We start from the raw sequence: 26,103 nt of genomic DNA on the forward strand, positions 1-26,103 counted from the left end.
TGCATAAAGACGTAAAGTCTGAACTTGAGCCTACAATCTTCAGCTTCGCAGCCCACTGGTTATCACTGATACTGTATAAAATGTCATTTCAAAACTATTCTGTTTTTAAATAATTTTATTGCAAATGGTATTGTACATACTGTTCCAGGTAGTGATTTGTAATTTCCTGGCGTCTAATGATCTCTAGCCCTGAGAGGTTTATGAGAAGGATTAAGATATAGACTATGGTAGAGCATTTCATACTGCAAACAAACACAGTGATTCCTCAAATAACCATGTTACTTATTGGCTGTAAATGTGAATTAACAATTCAGCACGGAGAATCTGCATAAATGAACGGCAGTGAATGAATGATGATGATAGCGATTGCAATTGCAGATGATTAATGACTGTGAAGGGCGCTCAGGGCCCGAGTGAAATATATATTTGGCCAGAGGCCTTGTCAGTGGGTGCCTGATGGCTATCTGTGTGAGGCCAGCTGGAAATACATTTACAGATACATGCATCCCAGTGCTGTAGATAAGAAGTGGCTGTAGCCACCTCTCCCCGAAATGACGAGGCCGCCAAACCATGAATGAATAATGAAAAATATTTAACGCGCTCCACAGTGGCACTCTGCCACCTAACCCCCAAATATTGAATGAATGAAAATCAGCAGCTTTGACACAGCCCGTCCCCCAGAGCATAACTGCACCAAGGGAGAGAGCCCAGCCTCTCCAACCCAACCACGCACCCTGTAGAACTACTAAATACGGGAAACCTCAAGGAATCCATGGCTGAGGGCAGCCCTTCCACCAGGCTCTAAGCGGTCAACTCCCATTTCGGCCTCCCAGTGCTTGACTGAGCAGCCGAAACAAAAAGAAGCGACAAGAATGAATAGTACACAGAGCTTTTATGCGCTTGCTTATCATGTATTGCTTACGGGCAGACTCTCCTTCCAGAAAAGCAACCAAGTTTACAATGCATAATGCCTATTGTGTCCTTGAGTCATGAACAACTTCCACTACATCAAAAAGGAGCTCCAGTATACTGTTATGTACTGTATATGGTATTTACATTTATACCCGAACCAGGCAAGATTTCATTTGAAATATAAATCTTTATGGTGATAGATGACTGCGAATTCAGTTTGTTTTCATGACAGACAAATAGCTGTGTCTTTCTATCTAAGAGATGAAGTAAGTTTGAGAGGCAAATTTGATATTAAAGAGTAATATAATGTTATTTACTTTTAACTTTACTCTTTGTCATATTTACAACAACCAGCAGTGACTTAATTTAGCCCAATTTACTGTTTTGATATAGACCATTTCTTGTGAGATTTTACTGGGCATTTTCTCTTCAACTAAATCAAAGTATATGGTGGCAGCATAGCTACAGTATACTTCATTCTGATTTAATTGAGGCCCAGGTCTGCTTCAGTCAGTAAATCAAACGCTATGAATTTCAGATATATCTAAATCGTTCATTCGTTTTTAAGGTTTATTATTATTATTATTATTATTATTATTATTATTATTATTATCCATCTTAATCCTTTTACAGGGTTGCGGTGAGCCAGAGCCTAACCTGGCATACACAGGGCGCAAGACAGGACAACACCCTGGATGGGATGCCAGTCCATTGCAGGGCACCACACACACACACTCCCACAGAGGGCAATTTAGAGTGACCAATCAACCTGACCAGCATGTCTTTGGACTCTGGGAGGAAACTGGAGTACCTGGAGAAAACTCATGCGAACACGGGGAAAACATGTAAACTCCACACAGACAGACCCCCTAGGCCAGATTCAGACCCAGGAGCCTGGTGCTGTGATGATGATGATGATGATGATTATTATTATTATTATATATTATTATTATTATATTATTATTATTATTATTATTATTGTAACTTGTATGAAAGTAATATTTTACACTTTGACAGTCACAAAGTTATAATTAATTTAGAGTTTTGTATCAGTGCTGTCTACTTGTCTACTCCTTAAATAGTCACTGTTAAATTCTCCACAACTTCAATTATATGTATTAAAGAGTTGAAAATACTGTAGAAGCTTTGGCAATGATAATAAACTCATTTAAACCTACCCTTTAAGTGTGATTGTCAATACAAGCTGATATTTCTGTTTCTTTTTTTATTGCAGTGTAATCTGGTAGATAGAATGAAAGGAATATGAGCCAGGAGGTCCCAGTAGTCCTGCTGACTCACTGCTGTGACCTTGTTAAAGTCACTCCTCCTTCCTATACCACCTCCACTGTAAAACAAGGTCAATATTGGAAATGAGATAAAGGGTCAATCATTTTGACTGTATATTTACACTTCAACTTGGACTGTGCAGATATTTCAAAAACGATGTCATAGCAGTACAATTGTGTCACGAAGAAACCAGCTGCTTCCTGGTATTAAATCATGTCCAGTGCTGTGGCTCAGTTTCTTTTCAATCACCTTGTGGCGTCAAAACCATGTGATCTACTGCATAAGAAGTGGGTTGATACCAGGAAAAGACAGAAACTTTTTTTTTTGCTGTGCATAATTTTACTCAAAAGTTCCATATAATAAATTACAATACCATATATGAAACCAGCAAAAATAAAAATAAATAAATAAAAAACATCAAGAAGGGGACAATTATATTGTTGTTAATGTTTACAGAAAATATTTTTTCTATTTATTGAGGGGTTCGTCTTTCTCACTTTAGGGTACATTCATCGGTTGCTTGTAATTATTTTATGTGGAGACAGTTTGCAGTAGATATTGTCGCAGTGCTGGAGAAAAGATATCAAACCTGCATAACAAACGGTCGCTCTTATTTGTGTGCTTTGGGTACTTTGATAATTTGTCCCAGGGTTTAACACTTGGTTAAACTGTAAAATGTAATTACCTGTTTTTTTTTTTTTTAACTAACAATCACATGATAAACAGTAGTTTATTACATATTATAATTTATTGAAAAAGCGGCATTCACTTTTTCAACAATCACGGGCTATGTGTGGTTCAGAGCTTGTAACTAGAATGCCACCGGCTCTAATCCCTCTTCTGCCACTGACGAACCACCGGCTCAAATCCCACCTCTAACACTGACTCACATGTGTGACCCTGAGCAAGTCACTTAACCTCCTCGTGCTCCATCCTGCCGATGAGATGTTTAATCAATGTCCTATTGCGCAATTCACAGCCTACCTCTGTAAATTGTGATGGTGGTCCACTGTGAAAGGTGATATATAAATATATTATTATTATTATAATAAAGCAAAACTAATTTAACAAACAGCACGTTTCTCATTTACTTTCCGTACATAATACAAGCGTGTTATTATTAAGAACGTAAAAAGTCAACAGACGTTTTTACTGCAAATGTAGTGAAAATGAGTTATTTAATAAGAAATACTATGCATTTCAATTGGAATCCTGCATATAGATTGTTCTCGACATTTCAGAATTCCAATTTATTTGCTGGTTGGAAACTTCATATTGGGAATCCATAATTAGGGTTCTTTAGAATTGCATCGGTTTTTATTTTGTACTTGTATTTTCATATATATATATATATATATATATATATATATATATATATATATATATATATATATATATATATATATATATATATATAAAAAAAAAAAAACAAGCAACAAAAAAAAAAACTTGCCTTTTTGACTCTGGTGTTTTCAGAGAGAAAGTGGTGGGAACCACCTAAAGCTCACATTTCTTTCACGGAATGATATTTCTATCCAACATAAAAGTAGTTAACTTACAGTTGATATTAATAAAGCATAACTGTAGCCATACTTAAAAAAATAAATAAATGAATAATTAAAAAAAAAAAAAAAAAAAAATTGGCGATACAGACAATACGGTATGGCTAATGCTCGACACGTCATATGATCAATGTGGTTTTGACAACTTCTCAAATATGTTACATTTTAAAAGAAACAAATTACAAACTCAGCAGCGACACATGCACGACACAATGTTGCAATTTCCAAACGGGCTCATTCTCTCTTTCTGGAATTATTTACATTAGTTACATACTGTAAAGTACTGTTCCAAATTCTTTAAGAGAACCCCACCCCCCACAACCCCCCCCCCCCCCCCCCCCCCTCTTTCCGTTTGCTTTGTCCATCACAGTTTCTCCGGGTACTCGAGCTCTGCTCAGTTCACTTCAGCACCAGCAGACATGGCCGAGATCAAAACGGGCGTCTTCGCAAAAAATGTCCAGAAAAGGATCAGCAGAGCGCAGGAAAAGGTACGCGGGCACTTACATATGGATTTATTTTTAAATTCCGGGATAACACGGCACAAATGATAGGATGCTCCGGATATCAGGAGCAGGTGTAACTGACAGCGACAGGGTAATAGTAATACATAACAATGCACAATATTAATTGTACATACATGCATGTAATTAATGACATTGTTCTACATAGTTACATATTTATTTTAGCATTTTGTTTATTCCCTTGGTTAATGAATGAATTTGCTGCAGCAGCAAATTGCAGTGTGATCCAATGACAGAGTGTAATGTTATCTAGTGCTGCCATGCTGAAAAGATGCACTATTCAGTAAACTTGCAGTACCCGTTGATAAATATGAATATTTTTGTTCAGATCGTAAAAATTACACCCTAAAGCAGTGTCACATCAAAAAAGGTTTAAAATATTTCTTGCTTTTTTAAAAAAAAACAAACAAAAACACAAAAAAACAAAAATTAATCCGCAACAATGTAAAGATGGCCCTGTTTTGTGCGTCCTTGTTTTCTAGCAAGGTCAACGTAAGGGGGGGGGGGGGGGGGGGGGGGGGGGGGGGCAAAAATGTTTGATCCCACGCACCATAAAGCCCGTAGGAATGGATGGCCTTTTTCAGCAATACATTTAACAGTTGAGTTGTGTAGTATGTGAATACCGGAGAATCTATATGGACTTTGAAGTGATCTACCTTGGGCAGAGCGAGGGACTGATTAAAGTAATTTCCAGGTTAAATGTTGTCCCATTTCAGATACTTTCAAATACGCCGTTAGAGCGACACCTTTACCCGTGTTAAAAGGACATATATTTGTTGACTATACCAGTATTTATTTATTTATTCATTTATATATGAAGTGTATTGTTTAAACGTGAAAAATTTGCAAATATACCATAACTACCCTAAATAAAATACTATGCACTATGCTTTTCTGTCAGATATAAGCATCAACGTTGCAGCGCATATGGGAAATGCAGAATTGTATCATTTCAATGGTTTGTTCTATTCTTAAAATATAATTTGACCATTTTTTTCTTTCTTTTTGTATCCATGGAGTAATATTTGCTCTAGCGTTTTCAAGCCTGCTTCCTTCATCCCCGCCTCCACACCACACACACACACACACACACACACACACACACACACACACACACACACACACACACACACACACACACAAACTGTTGTAAGAGGATTTCATTTCTTTAAATATCCACCGTCCCATTTATCTGGCATAATGGTGTTTCTGAGAGCGAATAGCACACTTGATTTGAATGGAACATAAGCTCTATACACAAAATCAACTGCAAGATTCATGATATGCACAGATATGCAATTAACTGTAATATCAGTTTTGTAGAGGGTGGTTTCATTGGAAATCAATTTAACCAGGTATTTTGCAATTATTATGCATGTAATTAAGTGCAGTTCAGAAGACACTGAAGATCTGTATATCCTAGTATAGTAAAATGCGTAGTGTAGAAAATGTGGATGGGGCTCAATAAACCTTTTAAAAAGTAGGCGATTCATTTTTTGATTACAACAGGTTTATTAATATATATATATATCTCATAAGCCAAAAACAAAACATCAAACTGTAAGTAACTTTTTTGTGAAGAGCTGCAGCCGTGTAAATTATATTATGTATTGGCTTAGAGAATTAAGGATACAATGACAGGAGGGCTGGCTGTGGTAGGGTTATGTCTCTCACAGTACGTCATTTTCTGACGTCATCCCTGTACCGGTGCCAAAGAGCACTCAGCGGGCTGGCACAATACCTTTGTTCCGTTCTATAACCTGGAGCGGCCATGCGCACTGCACAACAATAACCTGGCTGTGCGTTTAATCCTGACTCGTGTTCTTGCGTTTAGTCCTCCGTACCAACGAACGATTTGTTTTATTATGCTGCTACTTTGTATCCATGCGTCAAGGTGCTAATGCTCTTTTTACGGTACAAAACTGCAAAATCTGTTGAGTTTGAACAATGACAGTTAAGTTGGTTGGTTAGTTAGGGTATACTGCCAATATTTAATAGATTTGGAAAAATAATGACTCTAAGTTCCTTCTGTGACTGCATCACCGAGCAAATCAGCGCATCATGAATACAATAGATTTGCAGGTTAGGGTTAGTGGATTGCACGAACCAAATTCCGTTTCTCTTAAAGTCAATATGAACAGCATACATTGTGACTGAGAAATAACGAATTACTGTCTGCAGCAAACAGATGAACACGGCTATCAAAGCAAATGGGCACATGCTTATGTAAACCAATATGAAGTCGATCATATATTTATATCTATATTTTCTTTTTTGATAATACAAACAAGCGAGGGGTTCGCTTTTTTTTTTTTTTTTTTTTTTTAATCAGGCCTGCAAACAAAATTTCACAGTACTTTCGTTTTGAACCTCACGTGTACATTGCTACTGCAGCGTTGTTCTTACATTAAGAAGTTGCTGAAAATTTGGACAGCAGCAAAATATCCAATAATTGAGACCGAGCGACCTGAAGAACCCATTCCTTCAGCAAGGGTTATATCTCTAGAGTAGTCTTATTTTTCTTAAATGATTAGTTTAGAGAGTATGCTGTCTCCAATTCTCTTAATTTCTTCACTAAGCAAGTATGAGATTGAGTTACATGCCATGTAGGTTTTTATTTATTTATTTGTTTGTTTTTGGAGTACAAATACACATTTAAAAAGGTGAGGCAGTACGAATTTAATAGGATTAAATTCTATTAAAATGATAGGTGATTTACCAGGGTAAGAATGCAGTATACTGAAGTTGACTATGTGATGAGTAGCACAGCAGAAGATGCTAAAAGATGCTTGCCCCTGCCAAAACGGTATCTTTTAGGGTAATCAGAGCCCCATGGTACACAGTCCTGCTTTTCTTGTAAGACTTTTATAAAATGCACAGTTTTAAAGTTCATTCCTCAGACATTTTCCTCCAATAGGTAAGGAACAGTTAACATTGCTTCCTTGTCATCAAATTAAAAACAGTTTGCTATCCACAGTGCATCATACTCTTAATGGAAACGGTTAGTGGTACTGAAACAAGTTTCGGTATACCGTTGAAAGGTAATGGCTGCCCAGATAGCTAGCACCAACTATGGATTATGAACAGCTGAAAGTTGGTAGGAAAGACAGTATATGTGAATATATTAGTGACAATATCAGGTCAGTATGCCTAATGGTGGAATGACAGCACTGAACAGGATGGGACCCATTGTAGTCACGGTTTAAAAAAATAAAATAAAATTGGGAGCGCAGCTACAGTGCCAGAATAGCAGCTGAGGACTGTTTCAGGACAATAAATAATATGATGTGTTTAGAGATCAGGCACCACCCCTCCCTCATGCTGCACTAGGCAATAAACATAAAAAAACATAGCCTGCTGTTCCAGGGTTTACAGTATTTATTCAGGGAGGTTTGCGGATTGACTACCGTATATGATTACAGCATTCATTCATTTTTAAGGTAAGCCGTTTTTTTTTTCTTTATATCAGTATCTTTCTTATGCAACTCAAGGCTTTACAGGGCTGTCTTAAGAGACCTTCAACAGTAGTATGAGTGTGAATGTGACTAAATATACACGTCAGCTTGCATCTCTGACTGAGAGCTGCTTTTAGATTTATAGTACTAACATGTTTTAATGTAAAACGCTGATCATTTGTGTTGTTATAATGTACAGGATTTCAGAGGCAGTCATGTTTGACAGTGGCTGGAATTGAAACATGCTTGTTGTGTGATGCTCACTCATTCTGGTCACATGTTCTGAAACTCCAGTCTCTATTCACAAACCTTTAACTCATAAGTTTTGCAATCCTTAAAATACAATTTTAAATTGAAAACTGTTCAAAAGAGCTGTTGGCTTTTTAAACATCAGTTTAGACAGTTATTATCAAACACTGTTTCCCTTATAAAAGTGTACCATAGTAAAACCATAGCAAAATGTAATTATGCAGTGAGTAAAACAGAGGGGGCTGGTATCTGCTTAGAAAGATGAGAGACTGTCACAAAGACGGCTTTAGTGGGAGACGTCAGACCAGAAACCAGCAACCAGGAAATAAACAACAGAGAGGTGGAGTTTTGGGGAAGCTGAGCGCTTACTTGCGCTCAGCATTTAATGAATGAACAGAACAGTAAATAAAAAGGTTGTAACAAACAAAAACGCAGGACACAGCACTTTCGCCAAATTAAAGAGACAAACAAAATGGACTACACAGACAAACACGGTGAGCTGATATTTTAACTATTATTGTTATTATTATTATTATTATAACCTCTGTCTCCAATCCCGTTCTCCACTCATCGAACACACAACCCCGAGTGAGTTAAAACATGCTGCTTTTATGCAGCTGTACAGAGACTCGATTGCTAATCAATCATTCAATTGGAGTCTCGGTACTGCAACTGCACATGAATTAATAAAGTGAAATTCCCTGTGCTCGCATATTATTATATTTTACCTGCACATGAAGAGCTGTGCAATCCTTGTTCCTAAATACAAATATATATTTTAAACAACTCGTGTTCCACAGACCCATTTATATCACGTGTACCAATGACTATACACCGACAGTAACACACAATACGTAACATACAACACAAAATACACACAGGGGCGGGCAACATTGCCACATGGACACACTGGCATCCAACATTTATTTACAGTTATTTACACAATTGCAGTTTCATTGCAGTGTAGTGTGGCCACCACCAGGGTATGAGAAATGGCAACCGGCAAACAAAAAACACTTTTATAAAACAAAACTAAGAAAATGATGTTTGTTGAAAATATAGGCTGAGCGCTGTTCACTAGAAAAGGGGGTCCCATCCCAGTAACAGTCTCCCTGACACATCCTCTCTAAACTGTTGAGGGATAGGAAACAAAATCCCTTTTTCCTCAATATTAAATACTCAATAGAATGGATCCAGGTGTACACATGGTGACCCTCAGTGGTTGGTTTCTTTGCTTCCACACAGCCATGTAGTGCCTACAGCCAGTTCATCTTGCCCAGATCATTTGTATCCCTGCCTGTAAAACAAAGGAACTGGCATTCCAGCTCCTTTAATAGCACATGGCCAGGGCTAATTGTTAATAAATAAATCAATTAGCTCTTGGCCAAGTTCTGCACATTTTTAGCAGGGAAAGGATTCTTACCCCAGCCTTGCCATATCTAACAAAATCAAAATAAAAAACGCATGTTTTCCATTCACAGGACCTCAGCCCTGCCACACAGATATCATTTAATGAACTCATAAGTTAACCCTTCATGGAAAGGTCTTACAGTGAGAATGGTCACTTTGTGATGCCCCGTTTCTTGGACACGTTGCTGTCTGTGTCTTTTTTTATGTTTACAGGGGCAGTGTTCTGTGGGCTACTCAGAAACAGCCATTTTAAACGTTTCATTCTTATTATTGAAGAATAAAAATATACTGTTTCGTGGTAATAAAAACAATTTGTATATGTCCATTTACACCGGCCATGCACAGAGAAATAGGAACACAGTTTATTTGTCTGTTTCGCTATAAGTGTGAAAACCTGCATCTTACAGTATTCTCCAAAAAAAAAAAAAGTTACGTTGGTGTGAAAGGACCTTTAACTAAGTTTTGTACTCTAAAGTAACATTTAAACTTGCAATAGTCTTTCTATTTTTGTTTTGGTGTATTATTTAAAAGCTCTTGTGTATGTTGATGTAGCTAAACCTTCATTATTTGGTAACTTTTCTGTGACATTTTCGTGAATTCTTGTTTTTTTTGTTCTCCGCAACTCACCCGTGAAATGTATTAAAAATCACTGTGCCAAAATCATATCCTTAACAATGAATTTGGGTGAATTTACTATTTACTGTAATCAATTTTATCTTGAACTGACTTGTTTAAAGCTTGAAAAAACATAGCAAGTTAATGCTTAGCAGATCCTCAGTCAGAATATAGGGTTGATGAACAGAAGGGGCTAAATCTAGGAAGTACGTATAGGAATGACAAACAAGCAAGAGTATTTATGCACTACACTGCTGAGGTAGAAAGAAGACAGCAGCAAGAGAAAATAAAAGGTGCAAACATCCTGTCAGTGATGTCGGATGGTTCAACCGATAGCACTATCATAGAAGATGAGCTAGTATATGTATGATTCCGCCAGAAAGGGCTGGTGACTGAGCAGTTTGTGTGCATGCAGTCTGTGGAGAAGACAGATGCCCAACACATCTCAGAAGCTATAGCTTCACTCATGAGGCAGATTGTTTCAGACCCTGTTGAGACTGCTCATAAATGTTGCTTGTTTTTGCATTTTCTTCTGTCATCGTCACCCCCCGGAACAATGTTGGCTGGTAAAATGTCTGTGTGCCGGTGGATTTTTCCATCCACTAGCCATGGTGGCTAGTTCATGGAAAAATTATTTCAAGCCCTTCCTTCCTGGCCTGGAAGCTCGCAGTCATGTGCTGTCAATCACCTGGGTTAAAAAAAGGGAATTGGCTTGGTGGTGACCTTGAGTTTTCCTGAGCTGTGGGGAGTTGCTGAGTTGGGAGAACATCATTGAACATTCTAAAATAAACAGAATGTGCAAAACCAAGAGGCCTAACTTTGTGTGCCACCTGGCCAGGTCTTGGAATTCAGCCTTTGCTTTTCTTGTGCCTTCCTCCGTACAACTGCTGTAGAAGTCATGGAAGGTGAGGCCTACTGTTGCCTGCTGATGAGTGACTGAATAGGATTTAAATTAGCCTTTAACCTTACCCAGTTACCATCTGTCAAGGTTTTTTTTTTTTTTTTTTACACAATCTAAATGTGGCAACACTTGTTATCTCCCTGTAAATAAACCTATACAAGAGACATGCAAATTAAAAATCAAAGATACTGTGTAAAGAAGGGATTTAAAATATTTATCACAGCAGGGGCCATATGCCATACTGTGCCAACTCTTCAAGACGGTGTCAAAGGTTTCTATCTGTTTGGTGTCAAAGGTTTCTATCCTTTCTTCCTCTTTTAGGAACTCTTTCTGTTATATTAAAGTGTTAGAATGTGCAGGAAATGAGTGAAAAAGAATGACTTGGAACGAATTAGAATATCATTATCATAAAAACAATCTATAGTTGTTTCAATATATTTTTCGTTATGTCATTCTGTTTTCATGATAGCATACTTTGGTAACACATTGCATGGTACCATATTACTATTATTGTTAATACAATATTTGCTCCAAATTTGTGCTGTGGTCTGCAAATGGTACTGCTAAGCATTATATCGATATACCTGTGGTATTTTCTGTAATTTTTCTGTATACTACTAGAGCAAAGACATAAGCTTGATGAGCATGAGCACTGATGATACATGAGCAGTGATGTAAACCTTGGCCATATCAACTATTTTTGATTTGTTCTGTACTGTTGAACAAAATGGGTCTCCTGTTTTTTATTTTGCTGCCGTGTTTTGTTTAGCTGCTCTGCATAGTACTTTTAAAATGATAGTCAACTGACAAGCCAGGAAAACGATGTCCTCCTGAGCAGAATTTGCTGATTATAATTAATATTGGTGTATTAATATACAAGATGTATCTTATACAAGTAGTTCAGTAGTTTTTACATAGCGAGGGAGGGGGTTTACGACAGTTCATAATTTTAAAACATACATTTTTGAGTTATTTAATTTTACATTTCAAATTTAAAAGTAAAAACAAAAATACATTTGAAAATTGAAATTTAGAGAAAATGTGATGTGACACATTTGTTGAGACTATGCTGGTGATATAATGATACATGCTCACATTAACAAGTAGCTGTTTTATTTATGAATAAGATGTAATCAGACAACTATGAAAACACCAAAATGCATCATTTAAAAAAAAAAAAAGAAATTAGAACATATTTAGATGGGCTGAACATAAGGATTTCTTTCATTTGCAAAAGTCAGGGCCAGGGTTCAGTGCAGGAAGCAAAGGCTTAGCAATAGGAAGCACTCAGATGTCACTTAGGGCAGCCTTTGAGAGAGGGAAGCCAGTTACAAGGAGGCCAAACAAAGAGAGAATTTTTAGCCTGGGAAATTATGCCTTTTCAATTAGTCGACAAGGAAGCATTCAGACAACTTATTGCTAAACTAAACCCCAAATATGAGATGCCAAAAAGAGGACATTTTTAATCTAAAGAGATCCCAAAGATGTATAATAAAAATAAAGAAGAAATTGAAGTCCTTATGGCTGAGGCACAGTGGGTTGCAGCAGTAACAAATTTGTGGACAAGCCACGGTGGCTCTGGAGAGCCTTATATCTCAGTGTGAGGCGAGAGTGTATTAAATGGAATGTCCAGACAGTAATTTATGTGTACAGAAATAAAATAATTTATTTTTTTATTCTCTATACACAACAAAAGGATTAAATAACAAATGAAAACAAAATGGTGTGAGGGAAGGAGTGCAGGGGTGAGATCCAAAACAAACTGTGATGACTCGTCTTTAATTTGTCTTCGTGGCGACCCATACATAAACAAAAAAAGACAAAAGAAATGTTAGTGTTTTAAAAATCCCGCTGCACAAAACCAGTCTCTCCCTCCACCCGTTACTCCTCCTATTTTACTTTCGGACCAACCCCGAACACAGTAGTACGTTCCCTTTAGTATGTAATGTCCCGCCTCTGTAGTCAGTGGAACACCAATCCCCAACCGACACGTGTCCTTATCCTTCACTTGACTCCAGTGGCTGGAATTTACATACTCGTACTTCCGCCCCTCACCAAGGTGCCGCCCCTCAAAAGATGACTTTTGCCATGGTCACGAGATCTTGGTAAGGGAAGTCCCGAGTTGGTTTGATGCCATCTACTGTCGGGAGGCTGAATCACAGACCGAAAACCCTTTGACTCATCACACTCAGTAACTGCCCATTACATATCAAATGATTGGAAGTTGCATGTTCATTGTCTGGAGACATTGTTCTTGCCAGAGGACCACACTGCAGAAAACATTGTGGAAGCTTTCAATTACATACTGGAAAAGTGGGGGCTGGATGCAAAAAAATGTGGCAGCTGTAACAACAGACAATGGCTCAAACGTAAAGAAGCCCTTTAATGACCTCATGGCTGTGCCATGGCTAAGCTGCTTTGGCCATAATCTCAATCCAGCTATCAGTAAAGCCCTGAAATTGACCCAAGTTGAAACAGTTTTGAGGTCCTGCAGGAGTCTTGTTAAAGGGTTCAATTGCAGCTAGAAAAAAAAGAGAGAGTTGACTAAAAATCAAGTTGAACTAGATGTTCCTCAGCACTCACTGCTCCTTGACATAGTCATAAGATGGGGTCAACATACTTGATGGTTTCCAGGTTCATTGAGCAACAACAAGCAGTTTGTGCAGTACTTGCTTCTGACCGCAGTTCATGGCATTTAATACCAACAGATAGTAACACCCAGGTTCTTGAAAATGTGTGTCATGTCCTGAGCCCATTGCACATATTTACAGATGCAAAAAGTAATGAAACCACTCTACTAAAGGAATCCCAAAGTACTACTGACATTCCTGGACCTTCCTCAGCTACAGCGCTTCCAAATCCACTGGTGAAAGAAAGACCTCAGCAGGTTTCCGGTCTAGTTGGTATCTTAAAACGGATTACTTGAGTGCTTGATTTGAAGGCACAGTTAGAAAAAGAAAACACCAACTACCTTGCCATGCCATTAGCTGTAATGGAAACTGATCCTCTGTCTTGGTGGAAGGACCATGCCAATGCTCTGCCTCTGCTCCCCAGCTTAGTGAAAAAGTTGTTTTGCATCCCAGCAACTAGGGTGCCATGAGAGCATAGTGGAAATAGTGTAACACCCTTTCAATCATGTCTTTCACCAGAACGTATAAACATGTTAGTGTTTTTACACAAAAACCTGAAATGAGTGCCATTTAAGTTTGTTCACCTCATGCCAATGAAAATGCAGTTGCAGTTTTGACTATAAAATCCTTGTGCTTCGTAGTATGACATTACTTTTTCATCCTGAAAATTATAATGTGTGTGGACATGAAAAATGCTTGAAAGTCCATGATTTTACTTGTAAAACAGCGTATGAAACCAGTGGAAATGACTAGAAGAGAGCTGGAAGTATTGTACACTGATTCTCTTTCACTTAACACTTTCTGATGGTCCAGTAAAAACTGTAATGAATGTATATGAACTAAACCATAACTATATCCTCCCAGTCACACTGACTGCTAGGGGAATGCCTAAATGTGTGCTCTCTCTGTTTTATGCAATGGGATTAAAACTATGCATTGTGGATGTTTTCTCAAATCCAACAAAATGTGCATGGAATTCAAATGCATGCAAAATGGCATGTTAGCAGTAGTTCACATCTGTATGTTTTTTGTCCCCCAGAGCCCTTTGTAATTCATGTTTTTATATGCCTCAAACATGTAGAATGCTCTGCTAAGATCTGTTCTAGAATCATTACATTATGGTGTTTAAGTCTAGACTCAAATTCGTGTCTATTTCCTTCAAAATTGTATCACGTTATTTTGGACAAGGACTCTTCACACCGAAAGCTGGTTGTTCAGTCAAAGGATCTTGGCTTCTGAAGATTTCCAAATCAATTGACATGCAGAAACCATATCAGTTCCCATTGATCTTACTCTACTCATTAAAAGAAAAAAAAAACCCTGCAATATTGCAATTAAAAATGTCATACAGCAGAAATGACCAGGATAAAATAAATAAAAAATACCATGAGCTTTGCAGTACGGCTAGTGACTGGCAAAGGAAGCTTATACAGTACATATATACAGTACATATATGCAGCTGCTGTACTCTGACTTTTAAAATGCTGTGAATGTAGAAGCCTTTTGGTAATTTGTACATGATTTGATTGGCTCTTGTAATGCTGAAATTTACATATCCTGATCAACCATATATATATATATATATATATATATATATATATATACACACACACACACACACACACACACACACACACACACACACACACACACACACACACACAGTGCTCCCTTGCTATAAGGCTGTCAATTATAATGTGCCTCAGATATAACGCTCCTACAGCAAGTCCTCCAATTCCCTATACTGGTGATTCATGCAATATTTCTACAGTAAGTATAATACTATTGTTCACCCTGTAAACAACTTCTCAGTCTAACTTCCGTTTTTTTTCTCTCTCTTTTGATACAGTATCTGAACTGAAGAAAAGCTGCGCCTGCACTTTATAACACAGACATCTTATTCAGCATTCGTTTTATAGCTAAATAAATGTTAGGCCTATTACGTGGTTATATTTCCTAATGTATTACATTTTTTGCTGCTAGAGGAGCTACGGCTTTCCCAGGGAGATAAGACACTTATCCCCGCTCCGGCTTCCGAACCTAGGGCGAGCCCATTCCCTCTTCCCCTTTCCGAACCCTCTCTCCTTCTCACGCTTGGTTTGCTTGTCTGTCGATTTGAACTGAACTCCCGACCGTTGTTTGTACTACATGCTGCTTATAGATTATGGGGTCTATTCATAAAGGGTTAATGTCTGTCGAAATGAGAAACAGGAGTACATGACTGGATTTCGTCCATAGCCGCCTATTTAACGTTACTTGCTATTCATGAAAGATATTCCGATGCGTGATTAAGCCCCAACGATTTTCATCTATGAAGGCATGTTTTTAACGAATTGAGAGAAAGGTTAATGAATACCTTATTATCATAAAGTTTTCATCGATCCTGTGCATCAAATTGCTATTCATAAGAGTGAACGACAGCAAAATGCCGTCAATAACTAGGAGTTCACAGGGTGGAACAAGGCCACCTGGTGTGATGTTTTAAGACATAAAGCTAGTAACGTATAACATATAAAGAGAGACTCCGTCCTTCAAAGGCCCTACGCATATAAGAGGGGATCTGTCATTCAGGAGACCCGACTGACAGGAGGGGGCTCACCATCTCTGACATGACCCGACAAACGAAGAGGCTTGCGAACCAGAAAGAAAAACATTGATTGATAATATTAACACATAAAAGAGGTTCCGACTTATCAATGTTCCAACATGTGCAGTAGTGGGTTTCCGTCACTGAGGATACCTGACATACAGGAGAGGGGCCACTATCTTTGAGGTGACCTGACATATGAAGAGGCTTGTGAAATGTAAAGAAAACAAAGTTAAGCCGGGCTTACACTGCACGATTTTTGCAATCGGGAGACTCAGCGCCACTCACACTTATCGATTGAGCTACGATTTCTCACTGTAGATCGGGGATTGCAAGCTACACACACTACACGAGATATCTTGTCATCGACTGCGCCTATTTTAATTGCAGAATCGTAGACATCATTCAGGAGAACTGTGGACTCAAGCGAGGAGGAGATCGCTTTTGTCTGTGCATTGTTTTGCACAGAAAAAAAGATGAAAATGCGGAGAAGAACCTTTTTAATAGACGTGGCCAGTATGGACTGGTGATGCAACTTGAGTCGAGGAGCATCCAAAATAATAAAATCTAATCTGTTCAAAAAGTGCAACACTCGCTCATAGTACAAAATATTTATTAGATTAAAATATTGGCGTGGGAAATTGGCCGTCAAGAGAGCTTCATCAGAATACCAAATTCTAATGAATAATTTGAAGACTTTTAAACTAATCTATATTTTGTACCACGAGCAAGCATTGCGCTTTTGAACAGACTAGAATGCAACTTTAATAGTAGGCTACTACAAGTTTGTTACAGGTTGAAATATGCAACAATGTAATTTACATTCCCTCTATTTCTCACACACACAGACGTGCACCCCTCCTCCTCGTATTTTGAATAAATTAGTAATACAAGCATACAGTAGGGGTTTGAAAGGGATATCGAATACGAGTGACTGTAGAAATTGATTGCAATGAAAGCACACACTACAACATACAGTATATGCTTCGGCTTTAACAAGTTATAACAATTATTTGCTTACCAGGTACCTTCAATGAGCGATCATGATAGGAAATGTCACTTATGTCAACGAAGGGCACAACCTTTCTCTTTGTCGCTATTGTTGCTATTTCTATTGTTGCTTGTCCTATTGCCTGCTGGCAGCATTTGTCAAGATATCGGCCCGTAGCCCCTCACCCACTTCACGAATTGCTTTATCGGGGACTAAAGTTTTCTGACATATTAGAAATTTGTCAGAACGTCGGGAGATCGCAGAAGCTGTTAACGGGGCATAGTAGACCCTCTCACACTTATCAACGATTTTGTCCCTGGCAACCTCATTTTGTCCCAGATTTTAAGAAATTAGTCGCCGACTCCTCAGCTTGTCGCGATCAGCAAAAATCTTGCAGTGTAAGCTCTGCATTAGTAGATGATAGAGCATACACAGCAGGGTGTTCTGCCTCTTGAAAAGCCCAACATAATAAGGGGAGACCCGATAAACAGGAGAGGGGTCGTCGTCTTTGAGGAGTCCTGACATAGAAGAGGGGTTCCATTGCTTTGGGCCTTCACATAAATAGAGGCATCAGAACCTAAAGAGAAGAAGATGAGGTATCATGCATGCTAAAGGACAGGGGTCCCTTCTGACTCTTAGAGAACCCTCCTCCATGAGGTAAATGAAGCAACGCTTAACAAAAGGTAGGAGAAAGTGGAATCACTAACCCCCAAAGAATGGACCCCTGGCTCCCCGTGAAGACGTTTAAGGGAATAAAAAAGAGCACTGCCAATGTATATAGAAAAGAAGAAAAAGAGAAAAAACATTTAACATAAAAGAAAAAAAAAACGCTTAACGTGACGCGGGGGTTAGTAACTGAACCCTACTGACTATGTGAAGACCCTCTGCATAGTGGGTCCTCCAGAATCCTGTGGATGAACTATAAAAGCAGTAGGATTGATCCTGTTTTGAGAGCAAAAGGTTATATAACAAGCCCAACCTGTAGAGTAAGATGATCTGGTAGAAGGAGCAAGTGCTGAAGTCATGTAATCGTGAGCTGAATTAAGTAGCTTATTGATGGTTGGATTCAGTTGAAAATGAGCTGGTTGAACTGAGGAGTTGATGCTGGGGATGACAGAGCTATAGGAATCAATCTGTGAAATTTGGATATCTGTAAATGAGAGGGGGGGGCGGGGTTGCGAGCAGTGAGCCGAGGATACAGATAATAATTGGGCACATTAAATTGGGGAGAAAACCAGGGTAAAAAAATTGGAGACGACTAAATTAAAAAAAACAAACAAAAAAAAAATAACATGAATAAGCCGTTCTGAATGAGTGCTAAATAAGAGCAGACCACATTTTAATATCTTTCCTAGCTTCTGATGAAATATTAATGTAGGAATCCAAGTTTTTTGCTGTTGATGCAAGAGCAAGTAGACAAGATATAAATGTCCTCCTTTGGGGAATTATGCGAATTGCAAAGTTGAAGTGACCCATCAATGAAAGCAGTGCATGTTTTCTAATTGTTCTACTAGTAATTCAACTAATCTGAAAGTTCTGAATAAGAAGTCGAATGTGATTGAGTTTGGACTTTGAAGTTTGATTCCAAGATATTCCAGAGAACGAAGCGGGCCGATTATTTTTTCCGCTGAGAGCGGGACACCAACTTCTGAAAACAAACTTTTGAGATTAGTAATTGCTTCTGCTGGTGGATCTGATGGAGGGGAGATCAATAAAAAGTCATTAAGCAGGTGAAGCAGAAATGGAACATGATCGGCATTGAGCAGAATCCAGCATAATGCTTCTGACAGAGTGTCAAATATCTCCAGGCTGCTGCGGCAGCCGAAAGTTCATTGAGTGGCAAAGTAAAACTTTCCTTCTCAGCATATACCAAACAGGTGGCGAAGATAAGGATGGATTGGCATTACTTTAAATGGATCTGATATATTTGCTTTTGCAAGCCAGGAACCACGACCTGCTAATTTAACTGAATGAATTGCATCTGAAATAGTCATGTAATGAAGAGAAAATTGATCTTGGGGAATAAGCGAGTTGATGCGGGGCTGATATATCAATGATAAGATGCTTTTTGCCTGACATTTTCCAACGTACTATGCCAATAGGATTAATTCTATAGACTGGAGAAGGAGGAGCTAAAAATGGGCCGACTATAAATCCTTTTTTTAAATTTCTTTTTCGATGAGAAATTGAACTGACTCTGGATCTTGATTAGCAGAATGAAGATTTTTTGAAATCTTTGAAATGAGGAAGAAGGAATTTGAGTGAGACTGGTTGAAAACCTGTTTTTAATCCGTCAATTAAATAGTTGGTGAAATTGATATCAGGATGATTTTTTAATTTATTATATGAAGCCAGAATGTTAATGGGAGTGGAGACTATGAGCATCAGAGAAAGTCACTTGGGATTTAAAGGACAGACTGAGTTGTCGTGAGCATCTCCACAATTGCTGCACATATGAATGAAATTGCATTGCCTGTTTGAACAGAAACTGGTGTTGAAGTTGTTACAAATTTGTATTCCTCCTGCGAATCTAATTCTGAGCTTGTATTTGTCTTGTCTTCTGGATTGATCGGGTAGAGCTGAGGAATGTATTGGATTGGGAAAGGAGGATCTGTTTGAATAATTAGTGGTGGTAACAGATGCTGCTTTAGAAGTAGCTGCTATAGCAGCCTTAGGACAGAGGGATGTTGAATGCCCTGTGGAAGCGTAGACCCCACATGCGTTAACTCTGAGACCGGGCGTTGGGATCAGGTTTTGCAAACTGCCTGTGACTGGCAGTTGCAGACTCGGTAGCACGGTTGTACTCCATTTTTCTTTTTGCAACAGCTGCCAACACCACCCAAGCAACCTTAATAATGCTGATGATGTCATCAAAGAGAGGCAGATTTTCATTCTTGAATGACTGTATACGCATTCATAAAGTGCTTTGCCCCAGTCACCCGTATTCTCAGATAATTTTATGAATAGCAATATGGACGACTTTCGTTACTTTTAAACTAAATGTGTTTTTATCACAGCAAATACTTTTATGAATAGTGACCACTGTGTCCAAAGCTTGTGAAGCTGTGTTTTCTCAATGCTGATATGTGAAGAAGCAGGTATGAAGATACCACTTCTGTTTGAAACTAAATTAAAATCTTCACACATATGACTCTAGGTGCAAACAACATGATATCTAAGTGGGCAGGGGCTTAGGTTGCAAAATAAAGTGGTTCTATACAACTAGGTCATGCCTTTGTGTTTATAAAGCATGACCCAGAGATTACACAGTTTTCCTCCAAACAGCAAAATTACTGACCCCCTCTATTTGCAACAGATTCTTTAAACAACACTACAACTATAAGATTTCACAGAAGAAGCGCGAGTTTAAGGAAGTTTGTTTTGTAACAGTTATGGAGAATGCAAATCATTGTTTTGCACCTCTCTGAGGAACAGTGTGGTATGTTGTATTTTAGGGGTGCTTAAGCAATATGGGATATTACATTGTATGTGACTCTCTTTTATTCCAGTTAAACAGACAGGATCTCATGGAAGAGTCATCTACTGCAGTTGGTGGGATTCAGAGCTCATGGTCACCATTTGAGGGCTGTGAAACAAACACCCCCAGTGATGAATGGGGGTCTTCTTAACAACACAGCTGGCACTATGGTGAATCAAATTAGATTTCACCTATATAATTAGACATTGCAGTGTAAAATGAACTCCTTTTTGTTTGTTCCATAAACGATCCTCAGATAAAACTTCATTAGGAATTCAGTGTAGGTTTGCCTTAACACTTTCTTGTTGATTACTGGGATATGATTTATTGTTGTTTTTTTATGAAAATGATTTGATTTGATAGATTCCAATTGAAATTTGCATTCAAGTTTCTAAAACTGACCCTTTCCATTGTTTTTACACCCCTGTTGTTTTTTTTTTTGTTTCCACCAAAAATATATCCCGTTTAATTATGTGAAACCTGAAACCACAAATCAGTCTTCACACTCAGTGTGGGTGCTCATATATGCAGTGCTGCTGTAGCCTCGTGATCTGCCAGAAACAGGGATGGCTGCAGCAGCTGCGAGACTGAATTGAATTAGGTAGCACAAAGTCTGCCTTTTATGCAGGCAGGAATTATGTTTTTATTAAGGAGAGGGCAGCCTATAATTCTGCTTTAGCAAGGGTTTACTTTTTAAAGATATTTTTAACTGCAGCTCCAAGAATGCAGCATAAGTATACAACACTATGGGCGCAGCAGTCTTTTTATAGATACAATACCTTGGCTTTAATAGTGAGACAAATCTTCCAGCTCATTCCCAAAAGCAACGCAGCACATGGACTTGTTTTTGTTGCATTTCAGCACCTATACTAACAGCAGATGTTACTGTTTCACAGACAAATTCCCACTTCAACCACGTTTTGGAAGGTGTTTTTTTTTCTCCCCCCAAAATGAGACAAGGCTAGAATCCTTCATTGCTGGGTTGGTTTTAACTGTATTCATTTTATTTCCATCACTTATGGTCCTAAAAACAATGTGTTGATTTAGATTTCAGTCACAACTCTCTCCTGTTCTGTGCTGAGAGAAGCAGGGGGGTGATAGAAAGAGCTTACAAAGATTGGGTTATCTGAGCCAACTGAGAGAATATAAGATTGGAGCAGCATGTGTGCTTCAAAGCTGATCTCTCTCATATGTAACCCAATACCAGCAAAACTCCTATTTAGGTCGTTATAATTATATTATTTACAATAAATGCAAATTGTCTGACTAACTGCAGCTGCTATAACAGGCTTATGGCGCATCCTGAACTCCACGTATAGACCCCTTTACTGGATGTGTCACGGGAGCCTCCTTAATCTTACAATATGAGAGTACCTTTGTAATTTGCTCTCACCCTCACCTGCCACTTTTCTTGTCATGGTTCCTGTCAGCTATAAAACATGGATTTTATATGCATATTTTCCTACAGTTTTGGATGGAAGTCTCCTGAAGTAGGTGCTTAAAAAGAGGCACCTGTGTCAACTGTAGTGTAGCGCTTTGGTTCGATAGTGCTAAGTAGATGATCTCAGTAAATTAAAGAGAGAAATCTTGGCCAAACCAGTGATTTTTCTCTTCTTGGCAGTGGCATTTGCTTTGACTGGTAGTAGCTATTGTTGTTTAAATGAGTTCAATTATTTTTTTATATTACCAGGATGGTAATATTAATAATAACCCATTGAAGATTATTCTTAAGGCGGTTGAAGTAGAGAAGCAAGATTGGTCTGTGAATACTTCAAACAGTTTTGAATGTCTGGTTTGGTAACAATATTAGGGGATTTTTTCCTTCTTGAAAAAAATTATTTCGAAAAGGTGGTGTAATTAACTTTTTTTTTTTTTTTACAAGTTTGCTGTTAGTCTTTTAGTTTTTCATTGTTAACCAGGTAAAGACCTGACCAATATAAATCATAAAACTGATGTGGTCCTATTACGAGTAACACAGGAAGTAAATTAAAAAGGAAAAATTGGCAGAATATGAGTCAAAGTAAAATTCTGGTAAATAATAAGATCAATTGAAAAATGGTCTTGTGTGAATGTTGGTTATTATTGCATCTTTAAAATGTCTGTCTGTTTGTACTGCAGTTATATGCGGTTGTATAGGAAATTATATTGATTGATAGCTATGATCTGTTCCATCAGAGCACAATGTTTACTTCTGGAATCCACAATCATTACAGACTGAGTTTTTCTCAACTCATTCTGCAAGTCAATATTTCAATCAAGGAAACTAAGAATGAACCAATATACTAGACTTAAAAAAGGATACTATTGGGAACTATTGTTCAAATAGCTGGCAGCTCTTTCTACAACCTGGGGGAGGGGTATATTTTAATGTACCACTTGAAAGGGACTTTACGTAACAGTACGGCATGAAATTTGATGAAGTAAAGTCTACTAGACAACTGGCTGAATGACTATACTGACTGAGAGCTTTTCCTGATCTAATTCAATCCAGTCTGAGCCAGTGACTCCCCTATGCATCCCCTAATAAAAAGAATCAGTCAGAATAGTGCCACCCAGTTCCTAAAATAGGGATAATGTCCCAAGCAAAAAGTTTGAGTTTTTGTCTTGTAATAGACACCCATTTTAAAAGAAAGTAAAATATATGCTGTAAAATATTCAGGTATGCATATCTAGCAGACTTTGGGAGAGGGGCTGTATGGGTAAGTGCCTGTACTGTATATCTCAACAATGCCTTTGTCATGCCTCCCTCGTTTTTAATGAAGTACCTTCTGTATCGCTATGACCCATTCCATTGTGTATATTTATTAGTGTCTGCATAGGAAATATCTACACCAGTGTGCAAATGTGTTAGAACACCTCAAGACTTGTCATGTATATCCTTTATATACCTACATGCATGTAAACCTCTGGGTGTGAGAATTTCAATTTTTAGTCAATAATCAGTGAAAATGTTAGACCATTTTTTGCTTTAATTAGGCATCTTAAACAACTTTTTACTGTTTGTGGCTACTGTTACTATTTTACATGTGCATGCAAGGCTTATAAAAGTTATCAATTACGTTTCAATCACTAATTTGCCTCTTATTTACATGACTTTTAGTTAGCGTTGTTTGATTTCACATTTACAACAAATCAAATCAAATCAACAGAAGCAATGGGTTATTCTCGTACAGTTGTACACTACTGTATTTTTACAATAGATTCCTATATTGATTGTTTCATAAAATGTGAAATACAAAAAAATATTTATTGTTTTCTTCAAGCAAACAAATAATCTGATAACATATTTGGATGAAATCCTTTGGTCAGTTACAGTAAATAATAATAAAAACCCCTGCTAAATTCAACATTGGGTAAAACAGAGGGGAATGCCTCCTTGACAAGAAAAGCCCTCCATTGGTTATCTTATAGTTGCTAATAAAATTCAATATCAATGTCGATAACGCTACAGGTACTGGTGCACCAGCGAGACTTAATTTAATGTAATAAACCAAGCTTCTTCTTCTTCTTCTTCTTCTTCTTCTTCTTCTTCTTCTTCTTCTTCTTCTTCTTCTTCTTCATAATTAATAAAATAAGCATCACATGGCCTTACTAGTAAAACAATATTAAAAATAACCTGCCACAAAACATTCTTGAAGTTACGCCCTGAAAAAGTACATTATTAACCGTCATGCAAAGCAGATATGAACAGATGAATGTGTGTGCATCCAGTTTAAGTAAATTTAAGCGAGTGCGCAGTTACATTTACAAATGTTGTTCTGTATATGAAATGAACTGCTTATGAAAATGGACATGAATAAAGACACAATAAGAATACGATAAGAAGGTGGATAGCTCATTTCACACAAAAAATAAAGCTGTAATACCTACAGCCCTGGGAATGTAAAAAAAAAAAAAAAAAAAACAGAATGCCAAACATGGCCTGTTTTCCACTGTATATGAGAGGACACTAGGAAAGCATGGAGTCAACTCAGTCACCCATACATTAGATTGTAGTACCGTATTGAACATGATAGAGGGACTCTGCAGCTTTTCAAATGTTGTCCAGTAACTGTCTCATGCACCTTTAATCATACATGGCTATTGAGCATATCAGTGATATATTTTCATGAAGAACTGAAAAATAGGTCACATAACCTAACAGATGTGGGGGAAGAAAATCCTTTTTTGGAGGTAGAGTTTGGTGATTTATGTTATCCCTAATTTTCTCCCAATTTGGAATGCCCAATTATTCAACCTGACTCACTGCTGCAACCCCCACAGTAACTCTGGGTGGATGAAGACAAGAACTCACGTCCTCTGAAACGTGTACCATCAGCCATCCAGCCTGCCATGAAGCCATTACAGAACTACAGCATCAGAGGACCATATAGTTCTGAATTGACACAGACAGGCCTGCAGGTGCCCAGCCAGCCACACCGGTTGCTGGTGCGTGGTAGGCCAAGGATTCCACAGCCGACCTGAACCCTCCCTGTCCAGGCAGCGGTTGGCTAATTGCGTGCTGCCCCCTGGGAATTCCCGGCCATGGTCGGCAGTGGCATAGCCTGGAATTGAACTAGCAATCTCCAAGCAATAGGGCGCATCCTGCACTCCAGGCGGAATGCCTTTACTAGATGCGCCACTCTGGAGTATAACTTACTTACAGCATACCCTGGGTAATTGCCTGAGAATGTTCTTTTGACAGTCGCAGGGATGCACTGATAGTAGTGCTGTGTAGGACTTTCCCTGGTTTATATATATTTTTTTTATATACCTTGTGTCATGCCCTTGCATTATTTTTTATTTTCTTTGCTGTTGTGTGCTCTTCACACACGATTTGAAACATGATTATAGAAGATCATGTAGTTTATTTCTGTCTCATAAAAATAATGATCAGTTTGTCCCTGATCTTGACTCTCCAACACGTTGATATTAGCAGTATATAGTACTCCATATCATGGTACAGTATGTTGCCACTTCTACACTGGGGATACATTATATAAAACCTTTTGTGTTGGGTTGTGATGACTGTTAATGTAGTAAAGATTGCTTTCAAAATCCCTGAATATAAAAGTTTAGTACTGATCTGTTTTCTCTTTGTGAATGCAGTGCTTCTGACACTAGTAGATTGCAGCTCAGTATTGTGCTAATGACTCATGAAAACCAGCACTCTGTATGTTATTAAGAGTTTCAGTGGTTCCAATATATGGAACAGACAAGAGACATGTTCGCTCCTCACATTCATGATGCCCTTTCTTTCTTACTTGTAGGTGCTTCAGAAGTTGGGGAAAGCCGATGAAACAAAAGATGAGCAGTTTGAGCAGTTTATCCAGAACTTCAAGAAACAGGAGGTAGGGGTTGTACTCATTGCATTGTGCCAACAATGTATTTATATAAAATGGAATGTCTTGATTTGAGTTTTCTGTCCAAAGCTGATTCCAGATTTAAATGTATTTTAGTTCAGAAATACAGAAGTAAACGGCCCATGGAAAGCTTTATAAGGTGGCATGGTCATGTCAGCCCTTT

General features: G+C 38.1%; 1 protein-coding gene across 3 annotated transcripts in view; it reads left to right on the top strand.

Annotated features, from left to right (window-relative positions):
- The first annotated feature begins 4,132 nt into the window (after positions 1-4,132).
- Positions 4,133-26,103, top strand: part of LOC121314238 (amphiphysin-like) — an 80,565-nt gene continuing 58,594 nt past the window's right edge. For all 3 annotated transcript variants that reach the window (XM_041247274.1, XM_041247275.1, XM_041247276.1), the window contains exons 1-2: positions 4,133-4,249; positions 25,848-25,928. In XM_041247274.1, the coding sequence (XP_041103208.1) occupies positions 4,181-4,249; positions 25,848-25,928 (150 nt within the window). In that variant the 5' untranslated portion in view covers positions 4,133-4,180. The remainder of the gene's footprint in view (positions 4,250-25,847; positions 25,929-26,103) is intronic.

The sequence above is a fragment of the Polyodon spathula genome, chromosome 4, assembly GCF_017654505.1.
Source record: "Polyodon spathula isolate WHYD16114869_AA chromosome 4, ASM1765450v1, whole genome shotgun sequence".
NCBI lineage: Eukaryota > Metazoa > Chordata > Actinopteri > Acipenseriformes > Polyodontidae > Polyodon > Polyodon spathula.